The sequence below is a fragment of the Delphinus delphis genome, chromosome X (assembly GCF_949987515.2).
Source record: "Delphinus delphis chromosome X, mDelDel1.2, whole genome shotgun sequence".
NCBI lineage: Eukaryota > Metazoa > Chordata > Mammalia > Artiodactyla > Delphinidae > Delphinus > Delphinus delphis.
Genome location: NC_082704.1, coordinates 29,695,590 through 29,715,153, shown reverse-complemented (window position 1 = coordinate 29,715,153; position 19,564 = coordinate 29,695,590). Strand labels below are relative to the sequence as shown.

The 19,564-nt window shown below is 37.0% G+C and overlaps 1 protein-coding gene across 2 annotated transcripts in view; it reads left to right on the top strand.

The window, feature by feature from the left end:
* Positions 1 to 18,658, top strand: part of PLS3 (plastin 3) — an 87,311-nt gene extending 68,653 nt beyond the window's left edge. For both annotated transcript variants that reach the window (XM_060002415.1, XM_060002416.1), the window contains exons 4-16: positions 223 to 352; positions 861 to 993; positions 3,209 to 3,290; positions 4,296 to 4,461; positions 5,716 to 5,858; positions 8,307 to 8,402; positions 12,049 to 12,244; positions 13,328 to 13,406; positions 14,220 to 14,334; positions 14,523 to 14,656; positions 15,308 to 15,431; positions 15,652 to 15,776; positions 17,428 to 18,658. In XM_060002415.1, the coding sequence (XP_059858398.1) occupies positions 223 to 352; positions 861 to 993; positions 3,209 to 3,290; positions 4,296 to 4,461; positions 5,716 to 5,858; positions 8,307 to 8,402; positions 12,049 to 12,244; positions 13,328 to 13,406; positions 14,220 to 14,334; positions 14,523 to 14,656; positions 15,308 to 15,431; positions 15,652 to 15,776; positions 17,428 to 17,560 (1,656 nt within the window). In that variant the 3' untranslated portion in view covers positions 17,561 to 18,658. The remainder of the gene's footprint in view (positions 1 to 222; positions 353 to 860; positions 994 to 3,208; positions 3,291 to 4,295; positions 4,462 to 5,715; positions 5,859 to 8,306; positions 8,403 to 12,048; positions 12,245 to 13,327; positions 13,407 to 14,219; positions 14,335 to 14,522; positions 14,657 to 15,307; positions 15,432 to 15,651; positions 15,777 to 17,427) is intronic.
* Positions 18,659 to 19,564: the final 906 nt, after the last annotated feature.

Below are 19,564 nucleotides of genomic sequence, written 5' to 3'. Positions count from 1 at the left end.
GTTTTTGACAAGTGTGTGCAGTTGACCTCTGGCACTTCATTTTTGGTAGCAGTATTGAAGTACTTGTTTAGCATCTTAAAACTCAAGCCTAGTTTGCCTTATCTTTTAACACTCATCACCTATGGGGGAAAATGTAGGTTACCACAGTATAAAAGAAGATAAATATGCTTATGGTTGTACCTGATTGAAAATTGTGAATCAACAACATATTTTCGTTACTAGATTTTCCAAGAGGTAAAAAGCAGCGATATTGCCAAAACCTTCCGCAAAGCAATCAATAGGAAAGAAGGGATCTGTGCTCTGGGAGGAACTTCAGAGCTGTCCAGTGAAGGAACGCAGCATTCTTACTCAGGTAAATAGTTTCACATGTGTTAGGTGACCACAGTGAACTAAGTAGGTTGCCTGCTATAATGTCAAGGAGGGGCTCTAGAAATACATTGTCTCCTAATTAAGAATACAGTCGAAGTCGTTGTGACCTATATTTGGACTTGGGACTAATACTTCCCATAAAGGCATTACAGGTATTTATTGTACGGTTTCGTTAGCTTGTAAGAGCCATGATACAATACGTGCACAGATAGGCTTTATTACAGCAGAGCCCTACAGTAATATAAATAGAATTTCTAAAGAATTTTGTAACTAACTTCCAAGGATCAGTTAACCCTGCTCTATTCTTTTTGTTTATTTTATAGCTCCTAATAGCCACTGTGTTGCATTCACTTGTCTGGGTTTCCAAAGAGGATAACAACAGGCTTGTGATACATTAACATACAGCTCTCCTGAACAACTATTTCTGGCTTTAGAGTCAAATAGTTAACCTAGAGTATGAACTAATGTCTTCTTATTCTACATAATTTTAGAGGAAGAAAAATATGCTTTCGTTAACTGGATAAACAAAGCTTTGGAAAATGATCCAGATTGCCGTCATGTCATACCAATGAACCCAAATACCGATGACCTGTTCAAAGCTGTTGGTGATGGAATTGTGCTTTGGTAAGATTTCCAAAAATAGTCTTCCATGTAATTGACATAGTTGTTTCTGGATGCTTGACGGATTCATCTCGGGGAATAGCCAGAATTGAAATTTGTCTAGGTTCTGCCCATTTCATCTCTAGGCCTGTCCGTGAAAGTACCACCAAAGGTGAATCTAAAACTCAGTCATTTAGACCAGAGACCTCTTCCTAGAGAAGCTCTCAGCTTCCAATTTCTTCTCACCACTGAGTAAGCTAAACAATACAACTTAGTTGAACTTTTTATGTCAGCATCTCTTTATTCTCAAGTACCATAGGTTCCAAAAGAGAAAAACAGGCCACTTGGCACTTTTCACCCTCCAATTACTTATTTCTGAAAAAATGCATTTGTCACTCCTGCTGCCCCAGACCCAACAGTGTCTTGGCAGAAATGATATAAGATTATCAACAGTTTGTCAGTGAATGCAACTCTTTTTTGAGGCAGTGGCGTACAGTGGTTAAGAGCATGCTCCATAATCAGTCTGCCTAGTTCCTGTTCAGGCTCTGCCACTCAGTAGCTATGTATCAATAGCTGCAATCAAGATACTGACCCCTTTGAACCTTCCTACACTGTTGGTGGGAATGTAAATTGGTGCAGCCACTATGGAAAATACTATGGAGGTTCCTTAAAAAACTAAAAATAGAGTTGCCATATGATCCAGCAATCCCACTCCTGGGCATATATCCAGACAAAACTATAATTCGAAAAGATACATGCACCCCAATGTTCACAGCAGCACTATTTACAATAGCCAGGTTGTGGAAGCAACCTAAGTGTCCATCGACAGCTGAATGGATAAAGGAGATATGGTACATATATACAATGGAGTACTACTCAGCCATAAAAAAGAATGAAATTATGCCATTGGCAGCAACGTGGATGGACCTAGAGATTGTCATACTGAGTGAAGTAAGTCAGACAGAGAAAGTAAAATACCACATGATATCACTTATATGTGGAATCTTAAAAAAAATGATACAAATGAACTTATGTACAAAATAGAAACAGACTCACAGACAGAAAATAAACTTATGGTTACCAAAGGGGAAAGGGGGAGAAAGAGATAAATTAGGAGTTTTGCATTAGCAGATACACTCTATATATAAAATATACTATATATAAAATAGATAAACAATAAGGTCCTACCATATAGCACAGGGAACTATATTTAATATCCTGTAATAAACCATAATAGGGAAGAATTTTTTTAATAAATAAAAGGTACTTGATCACTTTGCATTTCAGGATCCATCCATTATGATCCCCATATTATTGTACTTGCTTCACAGGGCTGTTGTGAGCTTTAAGTGACTATATATAGAGCACTTAGAACAGTGCAATGGGTATATTTCTGATGACAGTGTACAATATATAAAATTCTTTTTTCTTTCAATAAGGTCATTTTGGTTGTTTGAAAAGCTGATTTTAAAAATGTGAAATATCCCCTTACTTGCCACTTATCGGCTGTAAAGAGATATTCCCGATATGTTTTAATATAGAGACTCATATGGTACTATTTATTTAATATTTAAATTTTGCATGGAAAGAAGCATGGTTTTCCCTATGCAGAATAACTTGTTTTAGGGCAGTATTATAAACATCTAAGATATTAGAGTCTAACTCCAAATTTTACCAAATGAGATTCTTCCTAAGTCAGATTCTAACCTAATTAAGATAACTTTTCTTTTTCTCTGTATTATCACTGTATTTCCAGCACCAAATATAGTACCTGGTACATCATCTAGGCACTCAATAAGTATTTGGTGAATGAAAGAATCTCATGCTCAACTAATTTTACCTCTTTGTAGATAAATGGTCGTTTTAATTGTGCATTGTGTAATCTAGAAGAGAGATTCAGTTTCAATGTGCGATATTATCTGTTTTTAATATTTATTCAATAAAGTTTTTTTTAATATCCGAGTAATTCATTCTTCTAAAAGAATGTGGAAGTTACAAAAAATTAAATAAGACAGTATACCCTAATGCCCAACTCAGAAATACTCAACTACTGTAAATACTTTGGTCTTTTTTATTTGCATTTTTATATGTATAGTTTTTTTGAGATCAACATGTTAAAAGTCATATGTTGCATTTTTTTTCAGATTATATGAGAGACATGTTATAATAAGCCTTACAGTATTTGTGTATATTAAAGATTATTTTAAAATAAGTCAACTCATTTCAAAATTTGTTTCAGTAAAATGATCAACCTTTCAGTTCCTGATACAATTGATGAGAGAGCAATCAACAAGAAGAAACTTACACCCTTCATCATTCAGGTATGCACCATTCTCCCCTCCTTCCATGAAACTACTGTTTGAGGACTGTTCTACAGACCATAGGCTCTGCACTTTTCATCTTCTCATTTAATTCTTATAACAAGTCTGAGTTGAGGATTGTTTTCCAGATTTCATAGAAAAGAGAAACTGAGACTCAGAAAGGCTTCTGAGCTGTACTGACGTTGCTGCTGGAAGTAAAGTTCAAATCCAGGTCTAACTGCGAAGCAGTTCTGTGTTCTTTTCATTGCATTTTGTGTTCAAACATACAGAAATAAGCTCTTAATTAATTAGCATGCTTAAAGAACAAAGGGCTTTTATTTTCCATTTAGTGAGTATTAGACTGTTAGATAGCAAAATTCCCTCAGGCAAGAGCATCTCGGGATGTGGAGATTGAGAACTTCTAGAACTCTGAGGTGTATTCAATAGACCTCTCATTTAGGCATTTTTAGAAATACGACACTTAACCCATATGGATATCCTTACTCTAGTAACTCAGCCTTTCCCTTTAGTGTCAGTGTCCTTAAGAAGGGACCAAATAAAAATACCGAGTTAACTTCCCCTGTAAATCTGAAAAAGACAACAACAATGAGGCTAGATTTGTTTTAGCTATGCTTTTTTTTTAATATTTATTTATTTAGGCGGCACCAGGTCTTAGTTGCGGCACGTAGGAACTTCATTGAGGCATGTTTAGTTGTGGCACGTGGGTTTCTTAGTTGTGGCATGCAGACTCGTAGTTGTGGCATGCATGTGGGATCTAGTTCCCCAACCAGGGATCAAACCCGGGCCCCCTACACTGGGAGCACAGAGTCTTACCCACTGGACCACCAGGGAAGACCCTAGCTATGCTTTTAACACCAAAGCCTGGATATTGCTTTCTGTGGATCACGTATGGGTAAAATTAAGACATAATTTCCTTGCTGAGTGTTATTTTCAGTGAAGGGAGAAATAGACTGCAAAAACGCAGAAAGGTTAAGAAGCAAGTGTTGTAAATTGGCTGTCTTGCAGGAAAACTTGAACTTGGCACTGAACTCTGCTTCTGCCATTGGGTGTCACGTTGTGAATATTGGTGCAGAAGATTTGCGGGCTGGGAAACCTCATCTGGTTTTGGGACTGCTTTGGCAGATCATTAAGATCGGTTTGTTTGCTGACATTGAATTAAGCAGGAATGAAGGTAATGGAACACAGTCATAATTTTGAAAGTCGTTTATTGGTTATTTTTTTCTAGTCATGCAGACTGTCATGCTTTCACTTAATTGAGGTGATTAGATGATAACTAGAATTAAACATAAGGTAATGTTATAGTGTTATTCAGGAAAATAGCCTAATTATAACTTTCTTCTTTAGTAGTAATTAACATTTGTCTGGCACTTTAGAATTCATTGTACAATAAAGGCACGAAAGCCCAGAGAGTTTAAGGAACTTGCCCAAAGTCCCCAAACTTAATATGTATTCTTTTCTGCTCTGATTACACTTACACTTTCAATCCACTCAAAGGGGCCTATATTTAAACAAATAAAATTTTTCTAATTGCTGGCCTCTTCTGAGCAGAGGCTTCTGCACAAGTAAGAATGTTACCTCTGCCCTTGCTTAAATCCCTCAGTGCCAGAGTGACATGGCATGAAGCAGAGTCCATGAAAGATGAAATTTGCCTGTTAGAGGTATCGCTTAGACCTCTTTGGAAGTCAGGCAGTTTCAGTCTTGTTCAATGTAAATCTCTTTTTATCTTATGGGAGGTAGTTATTGCATAAGGACTACACAACTTCTTCATAAAACAGTGCTTGAATTTAGACAGTGCTTTGTACAGACACCCAAGCTTCTACCTCTTACCTCTGGGAATATTTATCAGAAAACCCTTGGCTTCTTCTAGGCATTCAATTCAACAACAAAAAATTATTGAGCAGCCTTTACATGTTAGATGCTATAGAAAATGTAAAGTTGAATTCTATTCCTTTAAAAGTAGGTTTAACACTTCAAGAGTTAATTAGTTATACTTAAATATAAATACCTTAGGGTTTGTATACTCGTTTAATCAAAAGGTTAAGTAAAGGGCTCCAAAATTTTAAACATACTCCCCCAAGTCTCTGATTTTAATATTATTTAAGAACAATTTACGTAAATATATGACATAATGTGAAAATGTTCAACTTAAAAGCTAGAACATTTGGTATTTGGAATGTGAAGAATAATAAAGAATATGTTATAATATATATTTGCTGTGTATTCTCATAATACAGTGTTTCTATCTGTATCATAATTATCTACTTTTATTTATCTTTGTTATTAGACTGTGAGTACCTGAAAACCAGGCACTAGGTCACAGTACTTTTAGTACCTCTCTTACTTACTTAATAGAGTGTCAAAAGACTCAATAAACTTGTAATAACTGTTACATGGAATATATTGGTTGTGGGTTTTTTCCTTATAGCCTTGGCTGCTTTACTTCGAGACGGTGAGACCTTGGAGGAGCTTATGAAATTATCTCCAGAAGAGCTTCTGCTTAGATGGGCAAACTTTCATTTGGAAAACTCAGGCTGGCAGAAAATCAACAATTTTAGTGCTGACATCAAGGTAACTGTGCAGTTATCGACACTTTGGGGGAATATAATGACTCGGGAGATTTCATGCCAGCTTAAAGGAGGGGGTCATTCCTATGAGTTTATCACCCAGCCTTGTTGCCTCTTGGCCCTGACGGTAGATTTCAGTAGAGAGATGGAGCCAAGTAAGGAGCACTAGCGCCAAGTCTAGCTTTCATTTTGCGGAAAGGGGTAAAAAGTATTATATTATAGTCCTAACATTTTCTATTCTACCTACTGTTCAACATGGAGTACGAAAGGACAGGCAGTCATGACTCTTCTGTTGCTAACTGCCTTTCCCAGGCCTCAGTGTACCTTTTAGTAAAGACCTGGAAGAGAAAGGGCCTCAGGATTCCCTGTCTCCTTCTGTCATGTGCTCCCTCCTTCAGGCACTGAGTTCTTGAGGGTAGTTACATACTTTTATTTATGTCTGTGTCTCCTACCTCAGCCCCCGCCCTTGCATTACCGCCCTCCTACTAAAGCCCACCTCTAACACAACACCTGGCACATAAAAGACCCACAAAGATTTCTTGCGTTGAGTTGAATTTTGGCACTCACTGCTCACCACGAGCACTAGGGAAAACTCGCAAGGGCGGGAGACATCGGTAGCATTCATTTACCACACGTTGCCTCTGGCATCTCGGGGAGACAGGGCCAAAATCACCAGGGCAGATATCTTGGCATTCTCATTAACCAACTCGACTCTCCAAAATCCGGATGTTGGAACACAGGGAACAAACTCAAGGATCTTCACCAGATGTCACTGGCCAATAGGGCTGTGAAAATAGTCTGTGACCACATCAGTTTATTCAGTGGTGAGAGAAAGTAATGGGATATATTTGCATTACTGATTTCATCAGTGAAAATTAAGGATGGCCCCAAAATTATAAAACCAACTGACCCCACCTCTTCTTTTAATTTATGCAACATGCTTAGCCAGCTATATTTTGCTTTACACATTAGATATGTTCCCAAAAACCATTCATAAATGTATTTTATGTTCGGAGCACATAATTTAAATGTATAAAAGGGAATCTTATATACAAATGAATATTTTTTTAAAAAATATTCTGCTTTGAATATTTTTAAAAAGCAGAGGATTGTTAGGTAATGTATGTTCAAGTTCAGATTTTCACCTGTACAGCCCCTTTTCAGGGTAGTAAGTACAAACTCTGTGGGGTCTGCTCTTTACCTGTCTTTCTCAAGTACATAGGGTTAGATTACGAATTGTTTCTGCACCTTTAGTAGGTAATTGTAAGCGAAAGCAGTGCAACTGTAATGCACTACTCCTTGGAAGGAGATAACCCTTATGCCCACTAATGGTATGATCTGGGTTTGCATTCCATGAATTGCTCTGAAGTGACTTTCACTCACCTGATTCTCCCCGATCTTAGAATCGTTTCTGGCGAGTGTATCAAACTTATTGGGGTGGCTCATTTAAGATGCAGCTCTCCGGGCAGCTCCCAGAGATCTGTGCTTGGTAGGTCTGAGGTTGGATCCAGCAATCTCCATATTGAACAACTTCTCCAGGGGATTAGGATGCACATAATCCGTAGGGTTTACCACAAGAAACATTCCTTTATAATCTGTCTGGACTGTCAAGGCCTAGTAATAGAAAACTGTCATAGCTGGGAAGGTGATCTTCAAATATAACATGATTAAGGAATCTTCACTCCAGTTCCTGTCCTCTGGTACAATTTGACATGTGTGTTGAAGACCCTCCTAAGTGTTTGCGCTTGGTACAGTGGTTTTCACGTTTTGTTCTGTGCAGTGTCCACACAGCCTGCATGCACCCAGTGCACACCCCGTATGAGCAATGCCATTTTGTTTTAGGTATTGGGATTCCAAGTGAAAGTGTTCAAATGATGAAAGAGTTCAGGGGCTTAAAACAAAGAGAAGCTTGTTTGGTTAAATATATTCAGATAATTAAGGGTTTAATGTTATTTCACCACCTCAAGTGTTAACTCGTTTTAAAATTTTTGTCACTTAAATACATCTTTAACACAGCTAATCTCTTCTCCATACCTTATGATATATACATATTGTGCTTTGTAATGATGTAACCTGTTTATTTTTTCTTTCCCTATGCTTCCTGGATTTCTCCTGTCCTACTTTTTTCTCTTGCTTGTTTTATCTATCAAGCTTATTGACTTCAGTAACTCAGTGAAGGTACAGAACTAGTTACGTGTTTACTAGCATTATTGTATTGATGACTTCAATAAATTGTAAAGTCATGACAAAATCCAGTTCATCCATATTCAAGGCAGACCTAAGGCCAGAAAAGTGGACTTTTCTGGGGAAAGGAGCTGTTAAATTAGAAGATAGAGATTTGTGTCGTACATTCTCACAAAATCCGATGCAAGCATCCTTCCAAACATGGGACAATAGGATACATTCATTCTTTATAAATGTGATCGCACTGACATTTTCAATTCATTTGTAGGATTCCAAAGCCTATTTTCATCTTCTCAATCAAATTGCACCAAAAGGACAAAAGGAAGGTGAACCACGGATAGATATTAACATGTCAGGTTTCAATGTAAGTATAGGTGTTCTTTTGAATTCTACAAGCTTACAAAGTTGTTGTCAATTTCTTATAAATAACAAGAATTTTTATAATTGCATGTTGTGGTGTTGACAATTTTAAGCATTATTTTAAAATTTATTACTGTAGGTGTAATTCAGAGGCAGAAAGATGCTTTGATTTACGTTAACAGTTTATTCGTGAGTTCTGTAATTATGGTGGCATTGGTTCATATGGATGGCATAAAATATTCAAAGCAAGTGTGGGGAAATAAGCACTAAAGACTAACGTTTTCCAAGTATTTGGATTACAATCACAGTGATAGATTTAATGACTACATATTCATATATGCATCTGTAATATTCCTGTGTTGAGAGTAATGTGAATATGTTTACAAACTGCTGCTCCCTGAAATCCGGTTTGGGGAATTACTGTCACAGAACATGTTCCCTGATTACATCACTTATTTGTTCAATGACCTTGGACAAGTTCCTTCCCGAAATTGGATTTCACTTTGTTCATACATGAAGTAAAGAGTTGGCCTAGACTATTTAGTCCCAACTTTCTAGGATCCTGTTGTTGCTAGTACTCATTAGATGTGGAATGTATTCTACTGGTTTTTAAAAATCCACATTTCTAGCATATTTCACAGTAGGATTGAGTGGATTACACTGGGTAAACCATTTATGCTGCCCTTATCAGAACTGAATTTGTAACTGACTTTGTAGTGCTTATATTTCTGTCTGTTTTTAACTGTGAAATTCTTCAGTTCAGGTCACTCTTGGCACGAACAAGGGGCCCTCTTGTGCACTAAGGGAGCTGTCTCTATCACTCCTCCCTAGTTGATCTTAAAGCACTCCCTTCATTGTCTCTTACCTCCTCAGAATCCTTCAAGGTTTCCCCGTTGACTCTAGAGTTCAATCCGAAATGTTCTGCTGATCATGTAAGGCCCTGCTATACCAGTGCAATTTCCCACTACTCTGTACCCACCACACACACACTCATTTTACCTCTGAGCCTTTCCTCTTGCTTTTCCCCTTGTTTCTCAGTGTCCTTCATCTTTTTCAGTCTTATATCTTCTTTAGGGGTGTGTATATATATATATATATATATATATATATATATATATATACATCCATCACCACATCAAGTTTCCTCATGATCCTTTGTAATTCCTCCCTGCCCCCATACTCCCATACTCCTCCATCCCAGGCAACCACTGATTTACTTTCTTTAAGTTTAGTTTGAATTTTTGAGAATTTTATGGAATCATACAGTATGTATTCTTATTTTATCTAGCTTCTTTCACTCAGCATAATTATTTTGAGATACATGTTGTTGCATGTATCATAAATTCATTCCTATTTTATTGCTGAATAATAGTCCAGTGAATGGATATACTATAATTTGTTACCCATTCACCTGTTGATGAACATTTGAATTGTTTCCAGTTTGGGGCTATTACAAATACAGCTGCTCTGAACATTCATATACAAGTCTTTGTATGCATATACGCATTCATTTATCTTGGGTAAATACCTAGGAGTGGAATGGCTGGGTAGTATGGTATGTGTGTGTTTAACTTTTTTAAGGAGCTGCCAAGTTGTTTTCCAAAGTAGTTGTACCTTCGCACATTGCCGCCAGCAGGACGTGAAAGTACCAGTACGTCCACATGCTCACTGACACCTTAGTGTGGTTAAACATGAATCATTTTAACAGGTGTAGAGGTGTCTCATTGTGATTTTAATTTGCATTTCCCTAATGACAAGTGATGTTGAACATCTTTTCACGTAGTTATTTGCCATCCATATATCTTTGTTTAAACACTTTACCCATTTTAATTGCATTGTTTGTTTTCTTCTTGTCAAGTTTTGAGTGTTTTATATATTTTGAATACAAGTCCTTTATTGGATATGTGATTTGCAAATATTTAGTCCCGGTGTTTTTCAAAGAACAGACGTTGTTAATTTTGACAAAGTCAGATTTAGTTATTTTTTTCTCTTACGAATCATGCTTTTGGTGTTGTATCTAAAAACTTTTAGCCTAACACAAGGTCACAAGCATTTCTCCTTATGTTTTCTCCTAGAGGTTTTATAGTTTGGGGTTTTACATTTAGTTTTACATTTGGGTTTTAGATTTATAGTGTTGGGTTTATACATTTGTGTGTGTGTGTGTTTGGGGTTAATTTTGAATATGATGTGAGGTATGGGCTGAAGTTCTTTTTTGCATATGTATATTTTTTATTTGATTATTTTTTGTTTCACTATTCTACAATGTATTTAACTATTTGAATTTTTTAAATTTTGGGCTATTTTAAAGCTTCCTTCTATTCCAATATTATCAATGCTTTTTGTTTAGGAATGCCAAGATGATCAATAAATAAGGGATTTTAAAATAAAGATGGTAAATAGCATAAACCAGGGGCATTAAAGTAACAACTGATAGGTTACAAGAAATAAAATAGGCTCTGTGAGAGGAAGTCACTAGGCTCACAGAGAGTCCTGAAGAAAGGCTGAATCCCACTCGATTGCCCATCTGCTCGTGGTTACTGATTGCTCTGCAGATGGTAACAGAGAAGGGTAACACAATAAATACACATTGTTCTGGAGTCCCAGACAGTCAAGGCACCTCACTGGAGATTAAAAAACTAAAAATACCACCACCCATTAAAGACAGAGTTAAGACTCTCAAACTATACAATCTGCATGCACCGTGTTGGTTTAGAAGTAACATTCCTCAAGTTCCCTTTCTCTCTTTTTTCCTCCCAGTTATAAAATCCCTTTTCTTTTCACATGACACTGTTTTCCAGAAGAGCTACTTTTGCCCTGGGGTAGACTGGGGTGGAGATGTCTGTTGTAGCTGCCAAGAACAGTCTGGAGGGCAGGTCACTAGAAAGGAATAATCCAAAAGCAACTGTTTCTCCTGCAGCTCCAGGAGGAGGAACTTTTATTGGTGGGAGGTGGGAATGGTGAGCACCTGGGAAACTATTTTTACATTGGTCTGAAATCATCAGATCTATAACTTAAAAATCTTCACCAAACCATACGTTAGTCAAGAGATCAGCATGCATCTTTCCAGAAGAAAAGAAAGGCAAAATGGAGAAGAAGAAAAGTTAGGAGTCCTAGGAATTAGTTGAAAGTAAGTATTTTTTTTTACAGAAATGGACAACTTTGCTTCCCGGGTGGAAAAGTAAAATAAAACAAACAAAAAATAGTTGAAGAGAAAAACAATGATTTAAAATATGCAATTTAAACTTGAAATAAAATTATCGGAACCTGGTATCCCTGATTATTATTTTTAAAATATTTTCTCATAATTCCATCATCTTTTTCAGCCTTACACCTTCTTTAGGGCTTAATTTAAAAATCTGAACAGGTTTTGCTTTTTTCTTGATGAATTTTGCCATGAGAGATGTAATCTCTATTGAGTTAAATGTATTCTGTCCTTAGATATACGATCTGGTGCCATCTAGGGTATTTTCAAGGTACTGCATATCCAGCACAGCCAACTTTTTTTTTTTTTTTTTTGCATTCAAAACAATAAGTACCATATATTGACTAAGAGAAAACAGAACTGTATACCCAGCCTACCATTGTAGGAAAACATTTCTATATTTTTAGTATGGTCTTTTAAAAAATGTCTTCTTATTTTACTTCAACAGGAAACAGATGATTTGAAGAGAGCCGAGAGCATGCTTCAACAAGCAGACAAATTAGGTTGCAGACAGTTTGTTACCCCTGCTGATGTCGTCAGTGGAAACCCCAAACTGAACTTAGCCTTTGTGGCTAACCTGTTTAATAAATACCCGGCACTAACTAAGCCAGAGAACCAGGATATTGACTGGACTCTGTTAGAAGGTAACTAAACGTTTCTTAAATTATGTTTGGGACTACAGAGTAGAAATACATAGGCCACAGTGATTTCATAATCTTGACTTTAATAAGTTTCCTTATCCCCTTTAGCAACCGTCTGCTAGAAGTAGTCCCAAGGGCTGAGTAAAAAGTGGCAGCTGATAGAAAGGAATGATACAAGGGAACTTTTAAAGTAAGCTAGCCTAGGGTCACTTAGTTTAAGGCCACTTAGTAAACCAATGTTTTATTTTAATATTTTAGAATTAGGTCACTTTTTAAACCTCTCACCAGAAAAATGCCTATATGCATAAAATTTACACACATTTGCACAAAATTTATAAATTTACAATATTTATGTTTCATTCTTCCAGTCAGACTAACTGAAACTGGCCCCAGTTCCTTTCACACTTAACCTACTCAAAAAATAATAATAATGCATGGTAATTATTCGTTTAAGTTCAGGAAAGGCAGAGTTTACCTTTGCCAGATTATATATGCATGAAGTATAGTACTTAAAAATTAACAAATGTAAATAGTAGTTCATTGCATGTCTACTATCATTACTATAAAATCTTTAAATTTTATGCTTTTGAAGTTTCAAATAATTTGTTGCTCTAATATAGGCATGTAAAAGGAGTACATATATGTAGTTTAGTATTTGTTAAATGGGTAGAGGGAAGATGTAGATTAATATGAGTATAGAGGTTTATATGATATGAACCTAGCAAATTTTTAAAATAAAAACTAAACTGATAACATCAGTTACTTTAGAGGTTATGGGGATTTGGGGAGATACTGGAGAAGAATTAGACAGAGGAGGAGATTTTAAAAACTTCATACACCTCTAAATTGCTTAACTGGTTATTAATAAGGTTGTATTCTTTACTTTTAAAATAAATTCATCCAGTTTAAAAAAGAAGCATGTATCTAGAGAGAATGTATTTAGAGAGGCTGCTTAGAGACTCACAATGGAGAAAAAGCTCTAGATCTGTAAAGAAGAAATAAAATAATCTTATATGTGGGTTGATGTTATATGCACATATACAAGGTATTTAGTGAATATATAAACATTGTGAATATTTTTAATAGGAGAAACTCGTGAAGAAAGAACCTTCCGTAACTGGATGAACTCTCTTGGTGTTAATCCCCATGTAAACCATCTCTATGCGTAAGCCTTCCTACTGCTATTGTAAACAGTTATGAACATCATGAATGGACGCTACACAAATAATTACAGCTCTAAACCTTTCCTAAATGTTAGTTTGTAGCATATTACTTATATTGGAAAATGTTGAGTGGTGACTCCCATTTTCATTTCCAAATACACAAAAGCCCAGATTATTTCTTTACATGATCATTAACATTAAGTGAAAGAATGTATAAATGTCTTTCTAACACCGTAGGGAATAGATATTTATATTTTGAAACAGAGACCAGAGGGTGCCTTAAGCAGACCATCCATGATGCCTTGAAGGCTTTGTACTCACTGTTCTCTCAGCCCGGAATGTTCTTTTCCACATCTAATGCGTTATTCCCTTGCTATATTCAAGCCACTGATTCAGATCTTGACCACCACCTACCACTACCTAACCCCTAACCTCGTTCTTTTTTTTTTTTCATAGCAATTAAATACACCCCAAATCATATTATCCATATACTTGTTTCTTCCCTCTCTCTGTCCCTCTCTCTCTCTCTCTCTCTCTCTCTCTCTCTCTCTCTCTGATTTAAAGGCCAGGGATTTTTGTCCTATGTGCCCAACTTCTAGAACAGTACTTTTCAAACGATAAGCTCTCAATAAATATTTTTAAGAGAATTGGATGGTGTTAGCTCTACTTTCAGCACAGATTGATTAAAAAAATAGGAGTCTTGGGTATTATCTATGGTTTTATATATCTTGTTTGACAGTGTAGTGTTATTGTTTTTAAGGAAACATAGGCCCAGCTGTCTGAAAGCATTGATCAAATTCTTTTTAAATCATTAGTGACCTGCAAGATGCCCTGGTAATCTTACAGTTATACGAACGAATTAAAGTTCCTGTTGACTGGAGTAAGGTGAATAAACCTCCATACCCGAAACTTGGAGCCAACATGAAAAAGGTAGATAATTAGGTTGCTGCACGTATTTCTTACAGACTTTTAATTCACAATTTGTTTCTTTTGTTTGGGAAACTCGTTGGCTCTGAGCTTCTTAAGGAAAGGAACTGTGTCTTAGTTTTGTGCACACGTCCATATACAGATTAAACAAGTGAAAAATCTTTTAAGCATTTGCTTTTGTGTGTTTGCAGCTAGAAAACTGCAACTATGCTGTTGAATTAGGGAAGCATCCTGCCAAATTCTCCCTGGTTGGCATTGGAGGGCAAGACCTGAATGATGGGAACCAAACCCTGACTTTAGCTCTAGTCTGGCAGCTGATGAGAAGGTATGGTACACAATTTTAGCTGTTTAAGCTTCACTATAATACAAGTCTGTGATCTAGTCCTTATTATTTTTAAGCAAATGTATCGAGGACTACATCTTTGAAATTTCTGTGTTTAGACTCTGAAGTGAGCTTAAGTAATGAATATATGTTGGATGGCCAATGAGAGATGGCTTCTTGAAAGTGAGGCAGCAGAACTGTGACTATTTCCCTTTTTGCATAGGAAGCCTGACAGACAGACTTGAGCCTCATTTAGTGTCGGTGACTAAAAATAGCAAAAATTATGAATACCCTACGTATACATTTGAGAAAGATCTCTTAACTGTAATGCTGAAAAGCATTCATTATAACTGGGTACCAGCCAAAGCACAGCTTATTTTAAGTCCTTACCATGGTTGGACTAGTACAAAATGAGACTGCAGTAGACTGTTGGGCTTACTCATTAAAGCACTGAGAATCTTCCCCCCACCAGTGCAAAAGGCAGCTCAATGGCAAGCCACTACTACTTGAAATGTTGGTTGTTTTTTTTTCATACAGTGCAACTCTCTTTCCATGAAATCTAAACCTAAAGAGAAGAAATTAAAGATAAAGCATCTTTCTAATTGAATTTTTTCTCATGAAGTAGATCAGGACCTTTTCTTCTGCTTCTTTTAGATATACCCTCAATGTCCTGGAAGATCTTGGAGACGGTCAGAAAGCTAATGATGACATCATTGTAAGCTGGGTGAACAGAACATTGAGTGAAGCTGGAAAATCAACTTCCATTCAGAGTTTTAAGGTAAGAATTCCATGTTTGACTATTAAACACTGTTTGCTCTAGAAAGTATCTGTAATTTGGAAGGCTAACTTTTGGTTTCTTTGCGAGTGAGAATCATTGTTGGGCCAATGGCGTGATTCTTTTTTAATTCACTGGACTTTGTTTCTGGCAGCTTTATATAGGTAATCCACGTTAATTTGTACACATTGAAATTCTCAGATGTATTGTCCTTTTACACTAGGACAAGACGATCAGCTCCAGTTTGGCAGTTGTGGATTTAATTGATGCCATCCAGCCAGGCTGCATAAACTATGACCTTGTTAAGAGCGGCAATCTAACAGAAGATGACAAGCACAATAATGCCAAGTAAGGGATGCTGCATAATATCCTGGCAAGAGCACAGGCGTTATAGTCAGGCAGACCTGCATTCTCATTCAGGTTCTGCCACTTGAGAATGATGTCACCTGGGGGAAACCTCTTCTAGCCTCAGATTCCTCATCAGTAAAATGGGCTCGATCATACTTACCTTGGAGGGCTTCCCTGGTGGCGCAGTGGTTGAGAGTCCACCTGCCGATGCAGGGGACGCGGGTTCTTGCCCTGGTCTGGGAAGATCCCACATGCCGCGGAGTGGCTAGGCCCGTGAGCCATGGCCGCTGAGCCTGCGCGTCCGGAGCCTGTGTTCCGCAACGGGAGAGGCCGCAACAGTGAGAGGCCCGCGTACTGCAAATAATAATAATAATAATAATAATACTTACCTTGGAGATTTTGAAATGTATAAAATCTGTAAGAGCCTAGCGTTGCACCTGACCTAGTAGGTAGGTGCTCAGTCAGTCGTTGCTTTAGTAGATTACAGAAATAATGTATGTTTTAATGCAACTTAGCTGCAAACTCACAAGTGAAAGATGAGCTAAGAATAACCATGGCTTTGATAAGAGTATTCTTCTGTCGCACTCTTTTAACACACATTATCTAGTGATGTCTCTCTTACTTGCATAGACCAATTTACTATGTATGTTGAGTTTATTATCTTGGTCCCTTAAGTGGGTAGGATGCTAAACCCTCAGGTGGAACTGTGCCTTGAAAGTTTCCTGTGTTTCAACAGTATTGAGGTCTTTTCCACCTGTCTCTTCCCTTCTCCAAAGACCTAGACTGTGATCTGGTTTCACGGGTAACCCATGAAAACTTTCCCAGTACACACTGAAAATCAGCCCCCAGCTGGGCTTCACAGGATAGCTAAGAAACATTACTGCAAAACTTCGTGGTTAAGCACGTCATTTCTGCCCTCCTTAAAAAAATATTTGTAGCGTAATATGATAAAGATTTAATATCCATAATTTATAGAGAACTCCTGAGGCTTCTTTTTCCAGATGCTTGATCATCTTTAAAGATTCCTGTTACGGAACACCTAGAAATGCCTTGTGTATTAATTGAGGGAAGCTCCTGCAGATTTCCCCAGCTGGACATGTCATGTTCTTTTCTCCCTTCCTTTCTCTACACTTTGCATTCCTTGCTTCGGCCACTCTGGCCATGTACCATGTAGGCTCTCTCCCCTCCTTTGAATATCTGGGAGTATTCACTGCATCTACCAACTTGTATTTTGCGTCTGGCATAATTTTTTCCACCCCAAATCTCTAAGATCTCATGAGAGTTACTATTATCTTATTACATGCTCAACGAGAATATCAATCTGGGTAATTATATATTCTAGAAAACTATTTTTTTCATATCAAATCAGTGCTCCAAAATTATTTCTCATTTTATATTGTAGAAAAAGAGTGAATAAATATTATCAGCCCAAAATAGTAGAGCTTAAAAATCTGGTGTCACTTATAAGTGACCTCGCAAACAAAATAAAACAGAAAACAAAATAACGAAAAATGAAATCATTCCGATTTGAACTTTCACTATAGAAGTTTTGCGTCCTAGACAAATGATTATATAAGAGGAAATAGATGTCTCATGTTGTGCCCTTGACTGACCAGAATTTCACCTTAATTATTGTTTCCTCCAAAAATAGGTACGCAGTGTCAATGGCTAGAAGAATTGGAGCCAGGGTGTACGCTCTCCCGGAAGACCTTGTGGAAGTAAAGCCCAAGATGGTCATGACTGTGTTTGCATGCTTGATGGGCAGGGGAATGAAGAGAGTGTAAAATAACCAATTTGAATAAAAACAACCTTGCTCCCAAGTGCATGATTAGCAGGTCAGCAATTTCCAGGTGAAGTGCTCATGGCTTAAGGAACCATTGGTTATTTAAAGGACTTTTAACAAGACTAAGCTCATCATGGGAGCCCTCAGGGGAAAGAGTTTTAATAACAACTCCTCTTTCCCGTAGTCAAGGTGGATTTGTCATGCCCACCTGAAATGTGCTCATAGCCAAATCATTTACTCGCTCCTCCTAGATCGCTGCCCTTGACGTTTCCCATTGCTGTACGTATTTCTCTCTGTTTCTGTTTCCCTCTTAGAATGTCCACCTCCTGGGACTTGCTTAGATGATTGGATATGAATATTATTAGACAATAATTCTGCTTTTCATCCAGTATGCTAGTTCTTATTCAAGAACTGTGGTCAGAGGGTATTTGGATATGAGTATCCTTCGCTTATCTCTCTAGTACTGAAAATTTACAGAAGTAACTGGCTGTGTAGAATGTAATAGAAGCTTTTCATATTCGTTTATTCTTAAAAATCAGTATCTTTTTACAGTATTCTTTCTACATGATCCTTTTTTGTACATTTAAGAATATTTTGATTACATTAAATAAGACTGCTGATTTTGCTACTTTTTTTAAGGGGTCTTCAAGTAAGTAAAAAACATACATTATAGGTAGAAGAAAAATGTACCTTGAATTTCCATCTTCCCTCTCACACCGAAGCTGTAAACAATTGACATATTTTGTCTTAAAACACTTGGTTCAATATATGCTTATTTGTTTTAAAACCTGTATCATCAAACTCTCTCTTTAGATTTAAAGTGCTGTTGAATATGACACTTTTGAGGAGAGAGTGGGCTCAGAATTTAGGCAGGATACGGTAGGCCAAGTATGCTAAGTGTATAATAAATTTTCTAATTTTACACCTAAGACAAGGAGATGTGGTCACTAAAAAATAAACATATATGTAGGACTTAATGTACTCTTGCTTTGTCAAGCTGTTTGCTATAGTTTTCAAGATCACAATGTTACTCTAACTCTGAAAAGTGATGTAATCTGGTAGCAATGTATTAGTTCAAATAAAGGCATTTACATAATAATTAGTCTCTTCATGCTTCTGTCCCTTAGTAGTATGCCAGTAATGTTTGCCAGGTTTTTTCCTCCAATATTCTAACTCTTTTTCTGGTGTACTTTATAATGATGTTTGTTAAATTTAAGCTTTTGCAGCTGAATTACAGGGGCTGACTGAGTTAAGGATACGATCAGTGGGGTGAGATGGTTTTCTCCAACTTACCAAAATTTCCTTATCCAATTTCTCCCTTTTTCTTTCTCTTCCATCTCATTCACTCTTTTCAATGTTTGATTTTATACAGAAGATCGAAACAGTGGGTATCAGAACAACCAGGGAAGAGAGATGGTTTACGTTAGGTTTTCTCAACCTCATCACCATATGGACATTTTGAGCTGGATAATGCTTTGTTGGAGGTGGGAGGGAGCTGTCCTGTGCATTGCAGGGGTTTAGCTCTATCCCTGGCCTCTACCCACAGATGTCAGTAGCACACCCCCAGTGTGTAGATAAAATATGTCTCCAGACCTGGCCAAATGTTCCATGGTGGGAGCAAAATCATCCCTAGTTGACAACCTGTTGTTCATGGTACCATTTCAAGGTTTTGTGTGAATGAGTAATATGAAATGTAGTCCTTTGAGGAAGTGCATGGTGATACTATAAAATAGTTTGTATTTATAGTCTTAAGAATAAGAAAGACCTCTCTTAGTATGATACAAACCCCAGAGACATAAAATGAAAGAATGATAAATGTGACAATTCTGCTTTTGCAATAAATAAATAAATATAATAAAGTAAAATATAGATGACCAAGGAAAAAAGTTTAGTCCCATATGTTAGTCCATGCATAGACTGGGTGACATAAATAACAGAAATTTATTTCTCACAGTTAGGCAGTCTGGAAGTCCAAGATCAAGGCACTGGCAGATTCACTGTCTGC